Source organism: Hipposideros armiger, unplaced genomic scaffold (assembly GCF_001890085.2).
Source record: "Hipposideros armiger isolate ML-2016 unplaced genomic scaffold, ASM189008v1 scaffold_26, whole genome shotgun sequence".
In the NCBI taxonomy this organism is placed as follows: Eukaryota; Metazoa; Chordata; class Mammalia; order Chiroptera; family Hipposideridae; genus Hipposideros; species Hipposideros armiger.
In genome coordinates, this window is record NW_017731376.1 from 2,173,235 (window position 1) to 2,198,261 (window position 25,027).

Sequence of the window (25,027 nt, forward strand, 5' to 3'; positions counted from 1 at the left end):
TTAATGTGAACACATCATAAAAAGTATAAACATACCGGTAATCCAGGAAGTCCGATTCCTCCTTTTTCACCTGGCATACCCGGGTCCCCCACATCTCCCTTTGAGCCTTTGAGTCCCTACAAAATGATATGGTTTGCATTTAAGAATTATAATGACCCTTGATAATTACGTCCTCGGGAAAAAAAATTCCAGATCAATTTTGTTAATAGGTAGATCTTACACGGAGATGATACTCATTTTTATTTTTAGGTAGAGTTATTTCTTATAGCAACCTTCTACATTGAATCACTACTACTTACCTATATAATAGAAGAAATTAAATTCTATCAATTAGACCATTTAAGTATGGAAAACATGAACTTAGGTGCTGACTTTATTTTTCCTGACCCCATATTTTTACCTGGCAGCTAATTTTACATCACCAGTCCTGAAAACAATTTAATGGATTTAATTCTCAAGAGTGCAATATACATTTGAACTAGGACCTAGTGTTATAATAACAAAGGTCCAAATAAATATCCCCATATCCCCCTTCAAAGCAGACAGGAGTTCCCATCACCGTCAGTTTTCAATGGTCCAATCTACAGACAGGTAAATCATTCACGGCACATTAATGATCAATCAATGCTTAGAAATACTTCAACTTTTCCACAATGTTCTTATTTTGTTCTTATGACATCCCTATGAGGTGATCCAGGTTGTTATTTTTATTCTCTTTTTTACAGTGAGGAAATAGATAAATGTGTATTTTGAATGCTAACAAATGTGAATATTATGATACTAATACTGAGCTTTCATCAAATAAAACTCAGTGCAATATGACCAGATGACCCATTCTTCAGCAGAGATAATCATAGCAAGAGGTTCCAAGCCTACACAACCTATTCATCTTTTCTATACTAAAACCCGCTGTGGACAGAAAAGTGGCTTTTCTTGTTACTTACACCTATTTCATAGCACCTACTGAAGAATTGCCCACAAAGTGGGTGGGTGGGTAGGTGCCTGAATGGATAAATGAGTCTTACTGGTAAGTCACACCCTGGTTGGTTTTAGGAATCTAGTGATAGCAGAAGAATAGCCAACCCACTGGACTTAGTAGCAGAAGAAGACTTTGTAACGCCTATAGGAAAAAAAGAAATCCAGATATTGTATATTTAGGGACCATGGATTATGTCATTACACATGTCAAATTATTTATAATGACTAATAATGGGAAAGGTAATATACAAGCAGATTTAAAAATTCTAATGTGATCTCTGATTTATATAACAATCATGTAAAGTCTATTTAACTACCAGGTTTATTTAACATGACATCATGTAATTTCAACATACATCTCTGATATTAAAATAACTCTTCTCTTAAACTTAATTCTCTTATCTAATACTCTAATACTATCTCCAGAGACATTTCACTAACTGTATCAAGAATCCCCCTGATTTCTTATGATCTACTTGATTTTAGCCATTCCTTGGGTAAATAACGGGAGCTCAGAAAAACTAATCCTGTGATTCAATTCTGAATTTTGAATACTGTTCACAGTCTCCTGGCCAGAGTCTTTTTGGCTTATGGGCTAAATCCAGCCAAGGGCTTGTTTCTGCACAAGCTGAATACTTTTAAAAAAATTTAAGGGTTGTTAAAGAAAAAAAAAAAAAGACGTGACAAAGACTGTATGTGGCCTGCAAAGCCTAAAACATTTATTTATTATCTGATCAGTTATAGGAAAAGTTTGCCAACCTTTGTTCAGGGGAAACCCTTGGAGAAACTGCCACATTCTGCAAAGCTACTAGTGCCCTGTTTGTTTCTGTCTTTTCTAATGGTCTAGAAAATTAGGTATACTTTTTTAGGAAAAGAAAACATTGTCAAAGTAACACAAGCAATATCTAATTTTGTGGAAACTATGGTCACTAATTTTCAGCTTGAATTATTTGTATTCATTGACAAAAAATTAGGCTATTCTTACTAAATTGGTAATAATTTTACAAGTCTATTGAAAATTCACAGTGGTACCACTGGTAGATTGATAAGGAGTATTAAGACAAAACGAAAGCATCATATAACTTGTACTTGTATGTTTCTGCAAAAAAAGAAAAAAACCAAACTGTCTAAAACCAATTTCTTTTTAGAGTTAATGTAGTCTCCAGAACAGATGGTGAAAAAAAAGAGAGGATATCATATATCAACACTCATGTCTTTTTGGCTTCAAACCTATAATAAAAGTAGTGATCAATAATGATGCTTTAAATGACAGCATGTATCTTTGAAAATTACCTGCTCTCCATCAACTCCTGGGATTCCTGGAGATCCTGGCTCTCCCTGTTAAGATAAAAATTGATGGCTTCCTTCCATTTATCATTGGTAGCATACTAAACTAAATAAATATGTTGCTAGTTGGTAACAGTACAATTTGACTTTCAGCAAATGCATCATAATCCAAGAAAACGCTATTACATCATACCACATATCTAAACTAAGTGAAATAACATTTTCTTGAATATTATGTACAACAATACTTATATGTGGTTAAGGTGCAGTGTTTTTATTTATTTTTTCCCATGTGAGATACAAGCTAAAAAAAAAACTGGTGAAAGAAAACTGATAGAGATCATTTGATAGCTTATCATATCCTATAGCAACAACCTATAGGCCTCAGTTAATTTTTTTCTCCTTAAAAAAATCATATAATTTCTCTTATTTTCCAATTTGAGAAAAAGCAAAAATATGACAGTTATCTTAAGAAAGAATAAAATGCAAAGCCTCATAATTTCACAATATTTTAACTGGTACTGTTTGAACCGTGGACACAAATTCATAATGACTGTGAATGTGTTACTTTCAGATAAGCCTCACTGAAGGATATAATAAATCAGATAATATCTTAATCCACATAAAATTGCTTTTGGATCAATTCAATTTCCTATACTATGCTAGGAATGAACTAAATTTAGTATTTATATCATGATTTATTAGAACCCTTGACAAACCCAAAATATATAGATTTATGTTTCCTTAACTGAGGATCTTCCATTAAAAACAAACTTAAACAATGTGCTAGAGATTTATTCAAACAACAAATATCCGGTCACCTTTCATCTGCAAAGGCACTGAAAAAATTCTTTGAAAGGCAAGACATTTTACATCAATGAATTACATATTTGGATCTCATTATAAATATCCCTGGTTTCCACACTGTGGAAGCTTTGTAAAAACAGGTCTTTTGAGGGTGAGTGGCCTGCCTCACAGACAGATTTGCAAAGGGAGCTGACTTGAGGCTGTATTTTTCTAGAAAGGCTTGTTTGGTGATATTATAAACCACAGTATTGGAATGGCTGGATCTCTCTTCCCTGGTAAAAACTTTAAGAGCTATTGGCCACAGCATGAAATTTGAGCTTTCCAGTGTTTAGGAAGGTATGACAAACAAATGAAAAAAGAAAATAAAAGAAAGGCCTTCCTTATTTCAGATTTCCTGCTCTTTGTGGTGGCAGCAAAGTTTATTTTGCCACAAACAAGCCTGCTGAGGTTGGATGCAACTGGCTAGCCCTAGTTTCATTGTGTCTGAGTACTTGTCAGCACTCTGGGTCCAATAACGATTGCTTTGCTAAACTTTTACCTTCGAAATGTGACCCGTGAATGTTTAAAGGGAAAACATAATTCATGAGTCATTCATTTCTCCTTCAGCCATCGAAAGTAGTTTGTCAAGTTATTGGATGTGTAAGCGGTCGTACAATCCTCTTTTGATCAAGTAAGGAGAAACGCTAAATGAATAGCTCCCCATTTATTCTGAGGCTGAATCCTGCATGAGAATGGGATTTATATTTGACCCAGCTGTACTTGTTGACTCGTGGTCATAGGCACATCTCACCCCAATTGTCCCAACTTTCTCAAGGAGAGATCACGGAAAGCATAAAGGACTATGTCAACTAACCTAAGATCTCAACTACAAGACCATTGTGAGGTGTGAGGGGTAGGATACAGTGACAGCACTGTGGAAAGGGTGGCAGGGGGACGAGTTAAGAGAGTATGAATAACCACCTCCATGCACCACATTCATTTGGCCAATTTCCCCATCTTTAAATTTCAGCTTGAAGCCATCCTTGGTTCCCAAGGCTGAGATGGGCTTTCCCATTTTTCTCTTAAAGCATTTACTCTATTTGTAAATAATTATTCCTTTACTTGTCTATCTCCTTCCCCAGGCTATAAGCCTCTTGTTGAAACTCCTTACTATATCCCTTAGTCTCTTTACTAGATATTAGTATTTATCACAGAGTAAAGCTCAAAAATTACTCATTCAATGATTGAATTAATAAGTGAATAGCAATTGGATTATAAAACAAGGGGGATGTGGGTTTGGGCTAGGTGGTCCTTTTTGCCCCTTTGGGTCAAGGGGTGGGTACTTTTTGGGCTTCTGTAGGCCTTTGGGCTGTAAGGAAGATTCAAGCACTGGACGTTGAGGTTTGTAGGGAATGAAGTACATATTTAGCACTGGGGACAAATTTGGTTCTGGGGACTCAGTCAAGTGAAGAGATGAAGCAAGAAATTCAGACCTTGGTTGACTCTACACAAAGGAAGAAGGAATCTGTGTATTTCCTTTTAGATTGTTTACTCCAGTTCACCGAGATATTTAAGAATAAGAATCCAGACTGACTCGCTCACCAGGAATAAAGATTGTGTGTGACTGGTGTGTGTGTGTGTGTGTGTGTGTGTGTGTGTGTGTGTGTGTGTGTGTGTGTGTGATCTCTTAGGGACCAGAATGTGGTGGAGAAATAGAAAGTTAAAAATCCCAACCTTACATTGCTATACAGGAAATCTGTTTGAAATTAAGGTCTATGTTCAAATATATCTCACATAGCCAAAGAACTCAGTAATATTTTGCTTTATACTCCTTTTTATAATAGAAAAAATAACTTTTTTTTGTGCTAGCTTTCTCTGTTTTTAGGTATCTTGTAAGGTAAGAGTATGAAAGCTGGCATGTGTGCGTGTGTGTGTGTGATAGATTTAGTAAATAAACTGCCTTAAGAGGCATAAACAAAAAATGGATTTCTAAACTACTTGAATCATCTACAAAAATTCAATGACAAAAGTCATATTTCAACACATGTAACTCAGTTCTGAAAAGCCAGAGTGATTGGTCTTGTGTTAATTTATCAAATGTGCTTGTATAACTAAAGCTTTAGATTGGAGGGAAAAAGCTATCACCACCACCACGTTTCAGATATAATCAAGTAATTCTAGGTTTCTACTGTTCATAGTTGGTATGTTTCATTAGATAAGATTTAAATGGCAGGATGTCTGAATATATATAATAACAGATGTGTTATAAAAAATGATTCAAAAATGATTCCTAAAATTGTCATTTGTGGATGCATTATGCTAGAGCTTCCCTTGTTCTTTTTATTATCAAAGGATTAGAGGGAAGGATTTTTTTTTAGAGTCAGAATAAATGTTCTTTCAATCCTCCTCTATTTAAATATTTTCCCTTCTTCAGATACTATACTTAGTGTTTCTTTACATTTATAATTTCTGTAAAACTTGTTTTTCCCTTGCTTAATATTCTGTTTTTTTCTGAATGTCCTTTTTCAAAATTTAATGCCATTCCTATTTCTCTCCCTTATTTCCTAATTTTCCTTTTGTTCTGATCCCTCTTCCTTTAGCCCAAACTTGAATTTCTATTCTTAGCTCTTTTAAGCAATATTGCTGATGTCAGCTTCTCTAGCATTTTGTAAGATTGATTTTCAAAGATACACTTATTTAGTATGGGATTCTCTGCACCACATGTAGTAAATGGAAACAAGTAAAATAAAGAATAACCTTTGGCCCTTGTAGTCCTTGAGGTCCTGGTGGTCCAGGGGGACCCTAAATCCAGAAAAGACAAAGATTAAAAAGTAACCAAGTATATCTATTAAATTTTACACTTTAAATAATAAGTACACTATACACAGTCCTAATTTATATCATAATCAAATATCCCCTGATGTTGATTTGCAATGAGGAAAAATTTCACCAGTTACAAAATTATAAAAACTACCTATTTGTAAAAACATCAACAAATGTTTAGGCCAAAATAATACTGAAGGTGCTTTTGAGTTGATTCATAAGACAATGTAAAATTGCTGCTGAATCCTACATTTATTTTGTTGGGTTAAATTAGCTTACTAATATCTGTGTTTCTAGACAGTTCTCTCCGCCCCCTCCACAGGCTTTGATTTCCCAAACACCAAAGAACAAAGCTATATTATTAAGATAAAGCTAAAGATTTTAAAGAAAAATAACTCTTTTTTCCTTGACTTTTTCATGAAGCACACAGAGTGATTGAACTGGGGCAAATGTTATAAAAGATTAGTAGTAAAGAAGACATAAAGTTAAATATCAGATAAAAACAATTGCTACATTAGTACCATTATGAGCAGCATGCATCAATACCATATATAGTTATAAACCACAGAAATCATGCAATAGGAGTTACCGTGACAGTTAAGGTGGTAATCCTCTGTTGGGAAAATGCATTGATAAAGACAGAGTTACCTATATTGTATGCCAAAGTACAATAATACATTTCTAAAATAATCAACTTTTTGAATGTATCTTTGCAAGACTGATGCCATAGGAATTCCTGACAAGATACTCAGAGCATATTATCTTATCTTCAAATGAATACAATATATTGTAAAGATTCTTTTAAAAATTATTTTTAGAAGTTTATTTTAAAAATCTATGGATGAGAAAAAAAGAGTGTCAGAATTTGATTTAAAAATAGTATGTAGTCAAATAATATACACTAGCGGTTTGTGACCTGAGAAATTTCACTATTCTTAAGAGCTCTATTCCAGAGCACTTCGATTAGAGAAAACTGACCGAAGTATCTAATTGTGTGACATTTTTTTCTCTTTTAGTCTGTAGTGCATTTGTTGCATTATAATCAGCTGTGTGTCTGTGTTTGTGTGTGTGTGTGTGTGTGTGTGTGTGTGTGTGTGTGTGTGCGCGCGCGCGTGCTACACACACATGACTAAAGATAGGAGCTGCCATGGGATTCATCTAGTTTTTTAACATAAAGTGCTAGAGTGCTGTAACAAAATATATTCTCTTAAAGTGTGAATCTCTAAAACATCCACCCCCTAAACCATGCATCATTTTTGTATTAATATTTTCTAGTCTAAGTCTTGTGTTAAATATTCTATTGGACCTATCACCACTTTTCGAATCATAGAGGGGGAAAAATTCTCCATTAGGGACTCTAGTCATAAATGTATCCAATTACATGTAAACTTGTGAATATTGGTTTAACACCATCCCTTTGTTTCCAACTACTCCATTCCAATTTCTAATTCAGGTTGTTGTTGCTGTTTTTTATTATTGTTGTTATAAAAAATAATCATAACATTATCTTATTTCAAACACTTAACCGAGTCTCTAGTGGCATGGTGTCATTATTCCTTAGAAAACAATATATGTGTGCATATGTACAAATGGTTCAAGTTTGTACTCTATGGTAAAATACAGTTATAGTCATTATAGCTTCAGAGAAAACATAGGAGGAGTGCTTCTAAGATAAAGGTAAAACGGCCATGATTTTTATACCATCATATCTGTGCAACATAAGACACCACTTACTTTTTTCTTAGGGGATTCACCTGAAGCAGCGGTTCTCAACCTGTGGGTCACGACCCCTTTGGGGGTTGAACGACCCTTTCACAGGGGTCGCCGGGTACTCGTATGTGGGCATATCTGCATGTGGGCCTGGAGACGGATAGAGGAGCAGTGTCTCGGTTCCTAAGACCATCAAAAATATGTGTTTTCCGATGGTCTTAGGGGACCCCTATGAAAGGTTGAGAACCGCTGACCTAAAGCAAGAGTTGGATTTATGGTTACAAGAAAGCTATGTCTTTGCTCCTATAGGTAGATGACTCATTTTAAACAGGCTATTAGAAAATTATAGAGGAGAAATAATTTATTTATCACTGCCTTCCAATTACATATTGCAATTTTCACTAGAAAGCCAAATCCTAAGGCCTTAGAAAAGGAAGGGAGTTTAAAATTTGAATTCTTGGAGGTTTTCCAACATGCTCTATATATGATTCATTTTTCAACTAAACAAAAAACTAGTTTGTCTTTTTTTTTTTAATTTAAGGATAACAACATGTTTTATGATGAGGTGCATAATAAAGGAGTATTATTAATGGCAACTGAACTATTTAACAGGTGGGATTTAAATCACATTGTTAAATAACTATACTTCTGAGACCTAAAAATTATATAGGGGAAGTTCCATCCAATCAATAGAACGAATGACAGAAAACTACATTAAATTCTCAAAAACGGGTTTTTACTGTATCCCAAAGCACCAGTGTGCAGACACATAAGAGTAAGGTTGTTTGCTCACTTTGGATTTCTTGTATGTGGTTCCTCCAAGTTAAAGCTCCATAAACTCGGCAGAATTCTCTCTTGAAGTCCAGTAATGATTTGGAAACCAGAGTTTTTGGGAGTGATGAGGAAAAACATGCCATTCTCTAGTGAGGCATGATGGGAAAGGGAGGCATGAGCTAGAGTGACTGCAGACGGGTGCAGGCTATCAGGCTGCTTCGTGATTTATTCCGAGATGCTTATGTGAATCTCTTTAGAATCAAAGGCTATTTGCTTTCATTTCTCATCAAAATGCAAGCTTAAAATCACCCATGTCTTACACTAGAGGACAGGTTTAGTTCAAATGGTCCTGAGGAACTTTAAAAGCTTGAGTTAGGAAATGGGAAGACTTTACTGCTAATTATGGAAATAGCTTAAGAGCATAAATGGCTTATGGCGAATGTTCATGTAAACAACTTTCAATAGAGGCAACAGTAAAATTTTATATTTCTAATTTGATAATTTTACAACGGTAATATACTCCTATTTATCTAATTGTCTTAGATTTTTCTTTTAGAGGAGGCAAGTGAAATGAAATCAGCAAAACTGTGACAATCCATCACTGGCTAGAGAATTAGAAAAATAAATGTCTACTACTTCCTCTCAATCTAACAGTTATTTTACTTTGGTTCATTTTATTAGGGACTCAGTCCACTAGAGTGCCTTATTAGGAAAACAAATAAATAGTTTTGAAGTGAAAAAGATAACTATAAGCTATTTTATAAGCAGAATATATATATATATACATATATGTATATATGTGTGTGTATATATATATAACTATATATATATATATATATATATATATATATATATATCCTAACAAGCCCATAAGAATGATAAATCTTTAGGTTTGAGACATAAACATGAACTAGTTGATGATGATGGGTATTGACTTGTGTACAGTCATACAGAACTCCAGGTGAGAAAAAGAAACTGAGCACAAATATCCTTTCATGTCAAGATGCAGGTGTCAGAATATTAATAAAGTGTGTTTAGACACACCAGCAAAGAGTTTTCCGGAGCTCCTGAAAAATAAGCCTAAACATAATATCAGATTTTATAGACTCTTAAATCTATTCCAAAAAATTTCCTTGTTTTACAGATCAGCTCAATGAAGTATAGATACATTAAGGGACTTCCCCAAAATGACTTAGCTAGTTAGTAGCTGAAGGGAGCTCAATGCAGAGCTTTCGGTTTTAGGCTAAGGGTCGCTTCCTCCATACCAGTCCCTGTTCATTCACAGGGTGTTTTAAAAGGACTCTTTCACAATTTTTCAGAAAATGGCCAATAATATTGCAGCATTTCTTGGAAGGTAAGAGAATGGATATCTCTTAAAGATGGTAGTAAGGATTATGATTAAAATATATATATGTAGACACTGGAAGCAGTTTAAGGGAAATTTATTACACTGCTACTAAATTAAGTTTAAAAAAATGTGTCCCTATGTTTTATAAGTAAGAATTTTTATAACGTAGTAGGTACACCTAAATGTCATGTTCTGTTTCTCTCTTTCTTTATATATGTCATTATCAAATTTTGGGAAAAGGGAACAATTTAGAAAACTGGTTCTAGGATTTCACAATAGCCCAGAGGCTACTGCTCACGTGTAACCACTTGGACTGAGGAGCACTAATTCAAGCTCTTGCCTGAACATGCTGCCCCAGCAACGTTTCTCTAAGCAGTAAGCATGCTTCTCTTTGCATTTTACCAGAAGAAACAGCATGGAAAGAGCAGAAAAACAGGTTGAGCTAAAGGTAGATTCTATAAAAACTACTTATTACTCTACTAGTTAAAAATGGTAGCAAAGGACCTATAGAAATGGTATGTTTATCATAATTAGAGAATGTTAGTGAAGTCATAAGGATGGAAAAAAACCCAAACAAGTACAAAATAGCAACTATTTAAAACAACTGATTTGGCTTTCAAGCAAACAAATGGATTGTACGTATGAGTTAAGTGTAGTCACTCGTTCAACCAATAACAGTTTGTTTAATATTTACACCCAGACCTGTGTCAGGCATGTGGTGGCATACAGAGTGAGCATAAGATGTCTCCTGGAAGTGACCGAGTAACTTCCAGTCCGGTAAGTGGCAAGACTAGAATTATGCAATTTGAGAAGAACTGAATGTTAAACAACTGGGCACTGACTGCTAATGTTTAAAAGAATAAAGAGGAGGAACTCATGTGGGTGGTGGCATTGGATTGCTGGAGAAGATTTACATGGAGAAAAGAAAGGAAAGAAGAACGGGATGAACTAGGCAAAAAGAGGGGGATTTTTATGGATATGATAAATATGAACACTTCCGAGGAAAAAGTGTGTTGTGGAGAAATAGAAAATTCTGTATAGGAAAGGCAAAATTATAGAGCCTTAAAAGTCAGATGGAGAAGTTTGAGCTTGATAGAGTAGGTGACAGGGTCCATTTAGGTTTCTGAACAGATTGGAGCCATCCAAATAGTGACAATGAAGAAAAATTAGCCTTGGAGTGATATACAGGATGGATTAGAAGGGCGAGGAGGCACTAGGGCAGAGGAATTGGGCGAGGGCTTGTTGCAGCGTTAGACAGAAGTAAACAGGATGCGGACCTAGTTGGAAATAGATAGAATAGGGGCAACTTCAAGAGATACTTTGAAAAAGGAGACAGTAGCATCTGATGAGATATAATGGATAAAGGATGAAGAATAGCTTTAAAATGATTCTGAAGTTTCTATCTCAAGAAATTCAAAGACTTATGGTATCATGAACAGAAACTGGTAAGTTCAGAAAGGGAATCATTTGCTGGTGGCAAAGGTACCCAGTTTAATTGTGTGTGCTGGTGGAACTTGATAAGGCACTGGTGCATCCATAGTAGAAATATTCCAGGACAGCTGGGGGTACATGCAGATCAGAACTGGCGATGAAAGATTTGAAAGCAGCCATAACATGGAAGAACATGGAGTGACTGTACCAAGAAAAGACGAGAGATTGAGGATATCAAAACTTAGGTAATGGACAGAGAAACTGGAAATACTAAAATAGAGTAGATCCATCAAAGAAGAAAACCTAAAAGAAATAAGAGTAGAGGATCAGAGAAACTGGAAAGAAAAAAGTTTGAAAAGGAAGGTGGGTTAGTATAAATGTCACAGAAAAGTCAAGGGTGATAAGTAGAAAGGGCTTGGCCTGGAGGTCATTATTAACCTTTATAAGAGAAATGACAACAGAATGATGATACAGGCTAGAATGCAAGAGTCTAAGCATGAAATGGATGAATAGGAAGAACAGGTGGTGGAACAAGCCACACAGTCTGTGGTTTTTACTGAATAGAAAATAAAGAATTGAATAGTAACAGCAATAAAAAAAAATGCCTATAGAGGACTAGTTATGTGCCAGGTATTCGTCCATTGCGTATAATAAACCTGAGTAGTTACTACGACTGTCCTCATTTTACCAACGAGAAAACTGAGGCACGGAAAAGTCAAATAACTTGCCCTGGGTCATGCATTTAGTAAGCAAGAGAGCTGAGATTTGAACCCTGGTAACTTCAACTCTGGAGCCACGAGGCTCTACATTGCTTTGCTAGTCCTGCATTTCAAATAAGGAGACAAACATTGGTGAAACTGACACAAGGTTTAAACCAGGTAAGACTTAAGCAGATTTGAAGGTAGAAGGGAAAGGAAAGACTGCAAGATTGAAAAATGCTAGGAAATACAGAGGATAAACTAGGGCAGGAAGAAGGCGATGGGTTTAGCATTGGGAGAGTGTGCTTTGAACAGTGGAGCCCTCGGGATGCGAGGGATGCAGAAGCTGATATTTACACACATTACATGGTGCTCATTGGTGTCACTGCCTGTGTCAGGTCAGGGAACAGTCACTTGCCTGCAAGGCTTCATGGAGGTTGCCATTATAGTCTATGATCTCGGTGGCTCCTTGATCCCCCTTCTGACCAGGTGGACCCTATAAAAAAAGACCAACCAAGAGAAAATCATAGGGGTTAGGCTAGAATATTAAAGGGACTATGGCAAAAACAGAAGTAGCAGTTTGCAGCTCTCTTTGACCATCAATGCCCGACTAAGGCACAACTGTACTTTACAATACAATATAATCACGCTTGAATTTTGTCCTTTGATTTCAAAGGAGACAAACCATTTCTAACTTCCTGTCTGTGGTACGTTAAAGATATGAAATCTGAAAAAAAAGAGAGATGATTCAATCTCTGAAACTGTTTTCTGAAAATTATAAAATGTAGGCTAATCTGATTTGACTTGCAAACACTTATTGGCTTTATCCATATTCATTAAAGCAACCCCTAACATTTTCTATAACTCATACATTGCTTCCTCATTCTTTAAGAAGATAGAACACTGTTCTTCGGAAATGCCTGGTTTTCCCAACAGGAATATAATTCCATTAAGATGAAACAAAAAAAGGGGAACACAAAGGAGAATACATATATTTTTAAGACATCTACCCTATTCACTAGCTCTGCCAATGAATTTCCATTAGTCATGTCCTAATTCCCTGCCTGTGTTTCAAAAAGGCTCTGAAAGTATGAGTTATTGCTTTCGTTATAATTTGGTTAACTGAAAATGGAAAATTCTACCAGCTGGATGGCTATGGGCTTCCTATTGATCATGTAGCAGAGGGGAAAGTAGATTGAGAGCTCTTTAGACCTTCTTGTGAGCTTATTTTTGTGTTTAAATCTGTATGCACATTGCTCCTGGTTACTAAAATTAAAAATAATAGGAAATGGGGGGTGGGGGTGGAGGGTTAGCAGCACTACAGTAGTCTACCTCCAGTGCTATTATTTGTTAATATCAGTCAGGTGCCTTATGAAAAGCCTCACAGACATGTACTTCAAATCTAGGCATATAGGGGTCAAAAGCTTAGATGAGAGACACACTCACCCTTGGTCCCAGGGTTCCAGAGTCCCCTTTGTCTCCACGGTCACCCTTTCCCCAGTGAAAAGAAACAAAATCCTAATTAGTAGTTGGGCCAGCAGTCTCGACATATCTCAGATTTAATACCATACAGCAGCACCCATAATACAAACTTTAGAAGTGGAAATAACTGGACAAACAATAACCACCGACAAGGCAAATGCTTCTTTAACATGCACCTTGAAGTGAATTAAAACTCCCCTTCAGACTGGAGAGCACCTTCGAAGAACAATATATATGTTAACTCTCTCACTAGGGAACTTCAAAAGCAAGTGGTTTCCATGACACCCAAAGTATGCTTTTACCTCTCAGATTGAGCCATGTTTTTGCCTTTATATGAAAAGATGGGACAAAGGGACAAAAAGCTAACCACTTCAGCTGTCTGTCCTCTGAGAAGAAAAGTGTAAATAACCGAGACAGAAGAGGAATGGAAAGCCACTTCTAGGGAGAAACAGGAGGAAAAGGTCACCAGCTAAATCTCCTTCTGATGATGGGAATCGAAGGAAATGCTTTTCTGTAGGTACAGGCATTTTAACACTCAGACGGTGCTGAAGTGGACAGCAGCTAGCAGGGATGAGTGGGCATGGCTGAAGGCCAGGGGCAGGGCAAACTCAGCTCTCTCTTATTTTCAGTGCCATATGGGAAATCTCTGAAGTTCCATTTACGGTGTTATTACCCCACCTGGAGAGACACCAGGAATAGTCCAAGCCTCAGACTGCACACACATCACTCAGAACACTCAAAATTCTCAGAAATCTAAACAGGAACATTGGAGAAAAGACTTGAACCTGTGTAGATTTGAAGGTTCTTTAAAACAGCTTCAAATTTATAGAGACCTTTTTCTAAACGGAACTCAAAGCTTTTGATGTCTTTCTAGATATTCCTATAACCTGGGTAAGGACAGATGAAGATAAGCAGGAAAAAAGATTATAGCTTTTATCTTCCACATTATGCTAATAACATTGACGATAATAATTAAACTTTCTATGAATGGAGAATTAATGATTTCTGTGGTTTTCCTCAGTTTGCACTCATTTTTTCATGTTATTAGATAATAGCATCTTAAATAACCTGATTCTGCTAGCAGTATGTAGATAATTGTAAATACTATAAAGAGCACGGAAAAGGAAAGAATTTCAATTGGTGGTGAAATTTTAATGCAATGAAAGGAGTCAACTAACTTAAAAGCAAAGTATAATTTGAACATATATCACGAAGAGAGCCAGGAAATAAAAAATAAGATGTTACCATATATAAATCAAGTAATCACTTAATTTTTTCCAAATAAACTATTTTTATGAAATAGGAAATACAACTTCTCTTAAAGTCTGAAGCACAGAACACACCGAAACAAACAAGAATGAAACAAACCAATTGTTTGAGATATCATCATAAGGATGAAATTATTGCAATTCCAGTGTGTGAAGGACTTTAAAACATGATTCTCAGTGCAAGAAGCAAAGAGCACAGCTCTTAAAGGCCTCATGTTACATTAAAATGATTACCCGGTTACTGACCTTTGACCCTTTTGGGCCTCTAGCTCCTGATTCACCTTGTTTCCCCTATTACAGGAGAATATGAAGATGAACAAGAGAAAAAGACAGAGGAGATAAGAACAGAAAAAAGAAATTAACAGCGACTCAGAACAATGAAGAAGAATGGAAACACTTTATTTTAACTGCCACCGTATCTGGTTCTATGTAATGTTGGCTATTAAAATGCTTAATGTAAGTATCATCACCATATCATTGGTTCATTCTCTGGTCTCCTCATCAACCTTCCTTCCACTATAACTGAAGACTGACCCCCCACCAGTGGATAGAAAGAGCTCTGTGACTAATTCTCATGAGTCTTAACAGTGTTTGCATAAATTTCCTTTTCATCAAAGAGTAAATAATTTCCTGTGTCTCTAGGATGGGTTGTTAAAATAAAGTGTTACCACATTAGTTTGCAGGAAGTGTAGAGGAGTAAAGATTAAACAGTCAAATAAATCCTTAGCTCTACTGTTTTCAAAGAGTTACCATCAAGTTACCATCGAAACTAACACAACACATAGCAATACTTTCTCAGTGTTTTAATACACATTGAGTGACATCAGTGTGTTAATAATAGTACCTCCCCCTTTACATTCAGATGTGTTATCATTAAACCTGTTCATTGAAAAGAACAGAGAAAACTGGAAAGGGAACTGTAAAATCCCTTTTGAAAAGAACCAATTGGTATGTATTTCAATAAATTTTTTGTGATTTTGGCTATATTAATATCTGTTGAGGAACTTTTAAATTTTTGTTTCATTTTCTAAAGCAAGTGGCACACATTTCCAAACCACAGAATGTCATTTTCCAATGTAAGAATCACTGACCTTTTGTCCAGGGGTTCCAGGCTCCCCTCGCTCGCCCCTTCCAGGAGGCCCTGCCTCCCCACGCTCACCCTGTCACAAATTGCAAAGCAGGTAAATGTCAATCCCGCTCCCTACTCCTCACTCCAACTGGTAGATTAATACATTGAATAAAACCAAAGAAAGCAGAGAGTTGCCATTTCTTTATCATGTACCCAGCACTGTATTAATCTCAACATGAATGATGTCATTTAATAAAATAATTGTTCAATAGACTGTATTATTCCCATTTGCTAGGTAAGGAAGTGGGTTGGAAAGATACTTATGTTGGTAAATAGAAAGACCTTTAAAGGGACTTGATAAGGTATGTCATGATACCTCAAAACAGGAATAGACGTAGTTTTCATTCTTAGCCACTTTCTAAGTCCTACCAGGAAGAAGCAAGGCAAAGTTAAGGTTAAGGCTTTGTACTGGCCTTAACTTGTCACTTTGTAATGGTCAGGCTTTGTAATCTCACATCCAGGGTCTTAACCCTGGCTGTTATTTACCAGTTCTCTGTTTTGGGGCAACTTAGTTAAGTTCTGAAAACCTCAGTTTCCTTTGAAAAATGTAGAAAACTGTAGTACTGATCTCATAACTTACAAATGTCAAGTGCTCAGCATGGTGCAAGACACATGGGTGTTACAGCTTTTTACTCTATTGACAGCTCTGTGAAGTGTGAACATGGTCACTGCCCCCAAGGAGCTGGTGATCTAGCTAGACAAAATCCACATGAGCAAAATAGTTAAGAATTCAGGGGTAATGTAAGGCCATATGTGAGACAAGAGAAAACCCCATTGGGTTTTCAGTGATCCAGACTGGCTCCCTGAAGGTGAGACGTAAGCCATGTCCTGAAGGATGAGAGGGTGTATTTTATAATTTTTGCTGCTTATGACTGCTATTAATGAGTGCAGAACTATACAAAACGCTTTACATGCATTATCTTATTCAGTCCTCAGAACATATGAAAAACGTATTCGTATTTATAGTCTACAGATGAGGAAAGTGAGGCTCAGAAAGGTAAGATAACTTTTCCAAAGTCACAAAGCTTTTAAAAAGGAGAGCTGTAATTTAGAACGGATTGTGCTCAATCTTTCATTTTTGTATACATATTTTTGTATGTTAATCTTTTGAGCATCGTTGGTCCTTTTCTTAGGATGAATTCATAGTTGGGGAATTTCTCTGTCATAAAGTAAGGACATTTTAGAAGTTTGCCAAATCACCCTCCAGGCAGATAGATGGTGCCGATCTATTCTCCCTGAACAGGGTAGTATGTCCAGCTTCCTGCATGATGGGTGAAATTTCAATAATCAAACAGGTTTTGAATTTAGACTGGTGGTGGCATGTTTATGGATGAGAGTGGCACCCTCCTCACTGAAGGAACTGATTCATCTTAGAAAGGAGAAGTAGGACTGGATCTGAGATGGGTGATGTAGGACTTAGATTCCAAGGTCTTTATCTGTATCATTCCCACTCTGGGAGGCCTTTGTACTTTTACAGGGGAGGTGGGATAGAGGTGGGCACAGATGAAAGAAGACTCAATGGGTTTCTCAGCATGAATGGAAGAAAGTGGGAAAATGGACAGGTGGGAGAAAGGCAAAAGACTTGACTGGATGCAGGAGATAGAAAAGACTCTCCAGAGAGATTTTTTCCCAGGAATTAGAAACTGAAGTTTTGGTGATATATGGACGTTTTAAAAGTACCAGATTTGATGTTTCTCTTAATATTTTACACAAGAGTTCTAAGATAGTAACTATAAACTTACTTTAGGGAAAAACAGAAACCTTAGAAAATCATTTACCTGTAGTATACCATAGGAGTGGAGTCTATATATCTTTACCTAGAAACACTTCTTAATTTCAGTGCCCCCAATGATTTGGTTATCACTCTCTAGAATTATATTATTTGTTTACTTCTTTCTCTCCTCCCACCCTCCCTCACTCATAGTGGAACGTAAGCTTCAGGAGAGTAGAGACTGTTTTCGCTGCCTTTACTCTCCATTCTCAAATACTAGCAGAATGTCTGGCAAACAAAACAAAACAAAAAAACTGAGTTAATGAATAAACAGTATGATTCAAAGTACTCTAAATTATTGGGAATAAGCCCCATTTCTTTAGACTAATGTTGGTCTCTCCCAGGACTGAGGTAAATGTTGAGGCTACAGCAGTGAAGAAACAGATGTTTAGAGGCCATTATACATCTTCTTTCATTGTGTTTTCTCTACTGTGTTGGGGGTATAAAATGCAGGGTTAGTTTATTTTTAAAATCTCAATTGAATGGTACAAATCCAGGCTGCCTACACAACTGGAAAAAAAAAACAACTAGTGTTTGGCTGGACGAGATTTCTAAATAATCATGACTTTTTCGTTGTGATACCAAATTCATGTGAAATAGGCAATTTAGGTGAAAATAAACTTCACAATATTGTTAATAAAATGAATTTCCTATCCACATTCCTTCCTGTGAAAATGCAAAGCAGGTACAGTACATTCTTTACTTTTACTGGGAATTCGGAGTAGTATCTGTTATAAAAGTATCTGGCCTGTAAAATTAGGCTGGGTTCTTCATGAACAGTAATTAATGTTGATTTTATGGCTCTCCATCTGGGTTATTTGGGAACTGCGGAATAGTTTAAAATCACTGAACTAAAGAAAAGATATTTAGGGATAAACTTTACTCTGTACTGCCTGTGTTGCTTCTGTTTTCCCTTGTTTAGCAAACCAAATGCCGCAAACATTTAGAGATGTAGTTCATGCCTGGATGTTGGGAGCACTGACCCGGTTCCCATTGTTTGTCTATATCCACGAGGGTGCCTTCTTTCTCTGAGGCTGCGAGTCTGAATAAGTACAACAGTTCTTATATGAACACAGAATGCTCATTATTCTCTTGCTCACTCTCTCTCTTTTTACTCCAGAAAGTGTGTTTCTTGTGTGAATCTGTTCAGGCTAAATCAGGCATTCCTCATATTTTGTTAATAAGCCTGACAGCTCATTATGGGAAAAAGAAATTGCTCGAACAACCAGCAATTTTGCATAAATTTGATTGAGATTCAGCTTCCCTTAGGCCACACAGTTTCCATTTACTAGGATTAGAGTTATTTTCTTTTGGCCAGTGGGAATGAGGACCTCTCTCTCAGAACAGACCATAAACACATTTCTCTAGCTCCTGGAGTCATCCTGGCTGATTTTTGGTGAATGCAATACATACGAAGGCAAAGACTGCTATGGTTTAAAAATAAAAGCATGTAGTTTGATCTAATTTTGCCCTTTCTTTGATTCATGAGTCTGTCATGAGTAAAGTTCCATCCTCAGAGTCGTACCATTTTATGTCTTAATGGGTAGATAAAAAGAGAACTGTAAGCCTGACTGTATCCACAGCAACATAATTTTTTTATATGGTGCTATATAGATTGTGCTTTTAGAGCCCTCTCTAGGGTTGCCAAGTGGAAGATCATGAGATGGTTTTCATTACAGAATCTTTCACAGACGTTATTCAGGATGGATCCTTTTAGGATGAGGCGCTTAGGAATCTATATGATATCAGGACTCCCTGAAATCTAGGAAGTGATGTAGGAATAATAATAATAATAATGTTTGATTTACAAGTATGTCCTAAAATCAGTGATAAAGAGCAGGGGTTAATAGGTTCTAGCTTGCCTGCTCAGAATTCCCCCTCTTTTTCATATGACCAGGAAGCTAAAAGCATCGCATCAATTTAGGAGCAATTTGGAGGACAACTGGAACAACTAATATATTCCACCTTTGTGTGTCTTGACTAACTAAGGCTTTCTAAAATTAACTTCTTATTTCTCTACTTCATATGGTATCCCCATTAGAAATGTTAGTATTGGGTGGTAGGCTGCTTTAGTTTTCTACTAGGCAAAAACATATGGTCACCTAAATAATAACGTTACCCCACATTTCTTTGAACATAATGGACTAAAACTATATGACAAAAAAATTCAGAAAGAAAGGGAAAAAGATGCCACTCACCTTTGTGCCTGGTAACCCTGGTAAGCCTGGCTCTCCTTGAGGACCAATGAAACCTGGTTCTCCCTTTAAAAAGATGGGCATATGAGATCGTTATTCATTTGATAATAAGTAAACTGGTTTCCTTCTACTGGGATTTTACTGCTTTGATTGTATACAGCTTTCTTGCTGCGATCCAGCTACTGACTATAAAATTAATCAGAATAGGTTTTGATCAATGAAAATAGTTTGAGCAAAGCTTTGGAGAAACTTTAGCAAGTTAAAGTGGCAAAGCAACCACATACATGTCTTTATAATTTCCTTTCTCATCTGTTGTCCAGCGCTTCTTACCCAAATACCAAATCCAGTTATGCTTGGGCAGCTGTGGTAGGTGGCCTCTAAGATAGGCGTAAATGATCCCACCTCCTGGTAGTCACGCCCTGGTGTAATGCCCTCGGCTTGAGTGTAGACTGGATTTACTGATTCATCTCTAATGAACAGAATATCGCAGCAGTAATGGGACACCACTTCTGAGACTAAGTTATAGAAAGACTATGGCTTCCACCTTGGGGGCGCGTTCTTCTGCTCTTTCACTTGGATCATTTGCTTTGGGGAAAGCAGGCTGCCCTGTGAGCAGCCCTATAGAGAGGTCCACACGGTGAGGCCCGAGGTCTTCCAACCACCACATGTGTGAGCTTCGGAGCAGGTGTGCCACCAGAGTAGTCTTCAGGTGAGACCACAGCCCTGCCTGACAGCTTGACTGCATTCTCATGGGAGCACTGATCCAGAGGCACCCAGCTGAGCTATGCACAAATTCCTGCTCCTCCGAAATTGTGAGATAATTCTTGTTTTAAGCCACTCCAGTTTGGGGGTAACATGGTATATAGCAATAGATACCCGAATAATGGATGTGGCTAGGGAAAAGATTCAGAATGTTCAGCAGGAAAGGAAAAAGGTCACTCTTTGCCTGCATAACCTCTTCGCCACTATCTGGAGGAAACCTAGTTGTGGTATAATAAAAAATACATTTGGTCTTGTTCCTGGTTCCTTGCACAGAGCTCCTAAAGACCTTGGAATTTCCTGAGTGATAAGAGTAACAGGAGAATCTTTTGTTATTTTTAACAAGCCCCTTTCAAACATACCTGTGTTTATGCTAATGAAGTGACTCTTGGTGGGCCCCTAGATAAGCGCTGTGATAAGAAGGTGAAAACTTCCAGCCCTTCCCCTCCTCTGTCTCAAGTTCACTGTCTCAAGTTCAATCACCAGTGGACAATAATTCCATGCATCATGTCTACAATAAGACCTCCATAAAACCCCTGAGCAATGGGGACTGGAGAGCTTCTGAGCTGGTGAACACATCCACGTGCTGGCAGGACGGTGGACCCCAACTCCGTGGGGACAGATGGCCCTGTGCTCGAGGCCCTTCTGATCTCACCCTGTGTACCTCTTTATTTGGCTGTTCACTTTTATCTTTTATAATAAACTGTACTAGTAAGTGTGGTATTTTCCTGAGTTCTATGAGTTCTAACAAATTATCAAACTTGAGTGGGGGTAGGAGTGGGTGGTTGTGAGTATAGTTGAATTTGTAGCTAGGTCAGATAACCAAGGGACCCAGTACCTGTGATTTTCGGCTGAAGTGAGTGCAGTCTTGCGGGACTGAGCCCTTAAGTCTGTGGAGTCTGATGCTGAGTAGTTAGTGTCACAGTGGGATTGAATTGTAGGTCACACAGTTGGTATCAGACAATCAGAGTTGGATAATCAGTGTTGGAAAAGACACCATGTATTTGGTGTCAGGAAACACCTGAGACCAGTCTTCACATTTTCTTGACTATACTATCCATAGTTTTATTTTCTTTTTAAAAATGTGAACCAAATGTAAGAGCTTAACTTCCTGAAATCTATAATGAAGCAAAAAATGTAATGGCTCTGTTCCCATATTTCCTGTTTTCTCATTTCTTTTTTTTCAGCCCCTGTTGGATTATTTCTGGAGCAGTTGCTAATATTGTTGATCCAGTTGATTTTTTCTAAGGCAGTGATATTTTAAAATTTGTTGTTTGATACTTGGAGTTGAGTAAGAAGGAAGATACAAAGAGGATGTTTTATAAGAAGTGTTAAAATGTCATCAAATATTTTTGAAACAAGTGAGTTTTTACAATATGCTATATAAAAACTTGGTTATATAAAAACTTGGGAAAAAAATTGATATCACCACCACAAATGTATCATATTGATATATAACACAAATGTATTTACCTCTAGCTCTGATGCTCATGGTAGTGGTTTAAGGGAAAAGAGGCCAATAGGAACTAATGCTTTAGGTTTATTGTTTGTGAAATTTCTATAACTCTATTCTACCTGTCCCCATACCCTTGCCTATATTGGAAAGGAAAATCTGAACAAATGATTTTGGGTGGATCTCTTAATCTAAACTGAAAACCAATTATATTCACAGAAATCAATGATGACTGTTCTACTTCTTGTGCAGGAGTTTAACTTGTTATTTTAAACAGCAACAATAAAATCATAAGGAATACATTTATTTACAAGATATTTCTCCCAATAAAATTGTATATATATATATATATATATATGTGTGTGTGTATATATATATATATATATATATATATATATATTCCTTCTCCACCCTCAAGAAAAAAATGGTATTAAAAGTCAATGTCTATCATTAGTAATAACTTACTGTCATGGAGATATAATGCAAGTTAATAGATTGAAAGTTTACACGTAGACAAGACTTTTGCATATCTTCAAGTAGAAATAAAATGATTTCATGTTTAGTAAAGCAAATAGAAGCACCATTTAAGCATACTAATAAAAGAGAAGAAAAAAGAGCAAATGTTGCAAAAATGTATTTCTTATTCATGTTAGTGCTTAGTTCATAAAAAGATGAAGCATGCAGTTACACAGTTCAAAAACAAATAAGGCTCTGTGATCTCAGTGGTCAGACAAAAGTGTTCTTTTTTTCTTTTAAAAAATAGAACATAAATTCTCCTCAGTAAATGCACAGAAAGATCTTTTAAATGGAATGTTGAAGGAAAAAAATTGTATTTCAAGCTATAAAGTTAGCAATTTGACAGTCACAACAAATTTAACTCTATTAATATTGGCTAATTCTAAAGACTTTGAGTATGATTAATTACACCTTATCCTGCCACTCTAAGAAAGCATCTATCATATCCATACATTTATTTATTTCCATTTATTCAAGGGGGAAAATAGCATACTTAACTTTAGAATCACAGTTTTATGTTTAATTCCAGAACTCTCAATCACTTTAGAGACATTAGCTTCATCCTCTCTCTACCTTGGTGGGATGGGGAGGAAATAATCATTTGTCTCTTTTTTGTCTCAGGCTTGAAAGACAATTGTGGAAGTAACTAAGGCATAAATGTGTCTACTTATAGTCCTGATGGAGCCTGTTGGACAGTTTCTCACCTTCCTAAGGTTATACCAGAGGTTCTCAAAGTGCCGTTTCATTTATCCTTATTAATGCACAGAGGAGGGAAAGTTCATTGATATGGTTTCAGATTCCACCTCACTTAACCTTTAAGAAACTACCACTTGTAGAGTTTGGGCTAGGATCAAAGAAGAATATCCACAATTTATAGAAAGACTTTAGTAAAATAATCTTCCGTTGTCCAATGACATATCTGTACCAGGCTGATTTTTCTTCATCTACTTCAACCAAAAACAACAAATTGCAACACATGGAATGCAGGTATTAGAATCCATTGACTTTCTATGAAGCCAGACATTAACCAGATTTGTAAAAAATAAAAAACAAAATTACAATGTCACTTTTCTTACTTTTTTTTGAAGATTGTTATATTTCATAAAACATGTTATTTAATTAACAGAGGATGGGTTTTCTAAAATTTTTGAGTTTTAATTTCTAACACAGAGATGTCAATAGATATAACCTACATAAACATCTCTTTCAGTCCTAATTTTTAAGTGTGTGAAAGGGTTTTGAGATCAAAATGTTTGAGAATGGTTGGTACAGAATTGAGTTATAAAGCCTGGCTTTGCAAGCTGGAATCTAGAGGTGCAAAATAACGGGAGATCCTGGCATTGTTAGGAGTAGCTTAGTTAAGACTTATTATTATAAGATAATGCAAGTAAAGCACTTAGTGCGGTCTCTTGAATAAAGTAAGCGAACAATAAATGTTTGTTGTTCTTATTGTCCCTATCTATTGGCTCAAAAATGTTAGCTATCATTATTATTAGTAGTAATAATAATAATAGATGTATTTCATCTCTCCAATTAATTTGTAACATACAAGGTAACTTCTTGTTTCTTTACAGCCTGGGTGGGGCTATATTCAGTACCCCTTCAACTTCTTTTAAGAAGTAATCCTATATTTACTCAGGTGAATATATCATCATTTTATGATATATCATCCAACTGCTAGAGCATTTAGGATCGCAAAACCAAAAGTGTGTAAGGTAGCGAAGTGACAGGTTTACTATAAATGAGGAAGGAAAAGGAGAAAATAGTCATACCTATTGAATTTTCCTAAATAAATTCCTTTAAAAAAATCTTGCCTTTTTGACAAGGGCTGATGTAAAGTTTCAAGTTTCTGCAATCTCCTAAAATGTCTAGTAGAAAGGCTATGACAACATATAGTTCTATGTGATAATACATTAATGTGATTTAAAAAAAAAGCAAGCAGTTATTCTACTGTATTCACAATTCCAATGAACCAGAATAGAGGAAGGACACTGGATCAGGGAAAGGTAGGGAAAACCAGCCAAAATATGATTCAAACACAAAACAATTTGGGGGAATACTCTTTGAAATAAAACAAACAATACAAAAATTAGGTTATGTAAGTTTTCAGGGCAATAAACAGGAGAATAACTATATTGGACTATAAAATGATTCTCAGAGCTGTTTTCACATATCTAATCTCATTTAGTCAAGGAGAAATAGGAGATTGCTACACTGAAAATTATTCACCTGTATTTGTCTGAGTAGACAGGTGGGAGTGAGATACAATAGAGGAAACTGGCACTAAAATGAAATTAAGCTCTTACATTACTTTTAATGAAGAAACCACTAAAGCTAGAGGCTTTTTTTCCCCTTTTTCTTTACAAGGTAATTACCTGAACTAGAAAATCCAAATTATAATTTCAGTGAGCTATTTTAGGAATAACATGGAAAACATAAGGCAGAAATGCTTTGAAAAGGGCAGATGCTGGCCATCGCAGTCAGGAAAACACAGATTTACACAGGTAAACAGAAAATAAAATACCGTATTTGCCGGCATATAAGACGATTTTTTGGCCCTGAAAAATATGCCTCCAAGTGGGGGGTCGTCTTATACGCCAGGTACACTTCAGATAGACT

The 25,027-nt window shown here is 36.3% G+C and overlaps 1 protein-coding gene across 21 annotated transcripts in view; it reads right to left on the reverse strand.

The window, feature by feature from the left end:
* Nucleotides 1–25,027, reverse strand: part of COL25A1 (collagen type XXV alpha 1 chain) — a 469,048-nt gene that overhangs the window by 35,911 nt on the left and 408,110 nt on the right. For 18 of the 21 annotated variants that reach the window (XR_002123213.1, XR_002123212.1, XM_019636067.1 and 15 more), the window contains 9 exons: nt 19,684–19,746; nt 15,677–15,745; nt 14,832–14,876; nt 13,282–13,326; nt 12,254–12,331; nt 6,464–6,487; nt 5,809–5,853; nt 2,272–2,316; nt 36–116 (listed from right to left, as the gene is read on the reverse strand). Coding sequence is in view for 19 of the 21 variants with exons in the window: in XM_019636067.1 (XP_019491612.1) it covers nt 36–116; nt 2,272–2,316; nt 5,809–5,853; nt 6,464–6,487; nt 12,254–12,331; nt 13,282–13,326; nt 14,832–14,876; nt 15,677–15,745; nt 19,684–19,746 (495 nt within the window). In the remaining 2 variants the exon portion in view is untranslated. The remainder of the gene's footprint in view (nt 1–35; nt 117–2,271; nt 2,317–5,808; nt 5,854–6,463; nt 6,488–12,253; nt 12,332–13,281; nt 13,327–14,831; nt 14,877–15,676; nt 15,746–19,683; nt 19,747–25,027) is intronic. The other 3 variants (XM_019636055.1, XM_019636053.1, XM_019636062.1) reach the window with 3 other exon arrangements.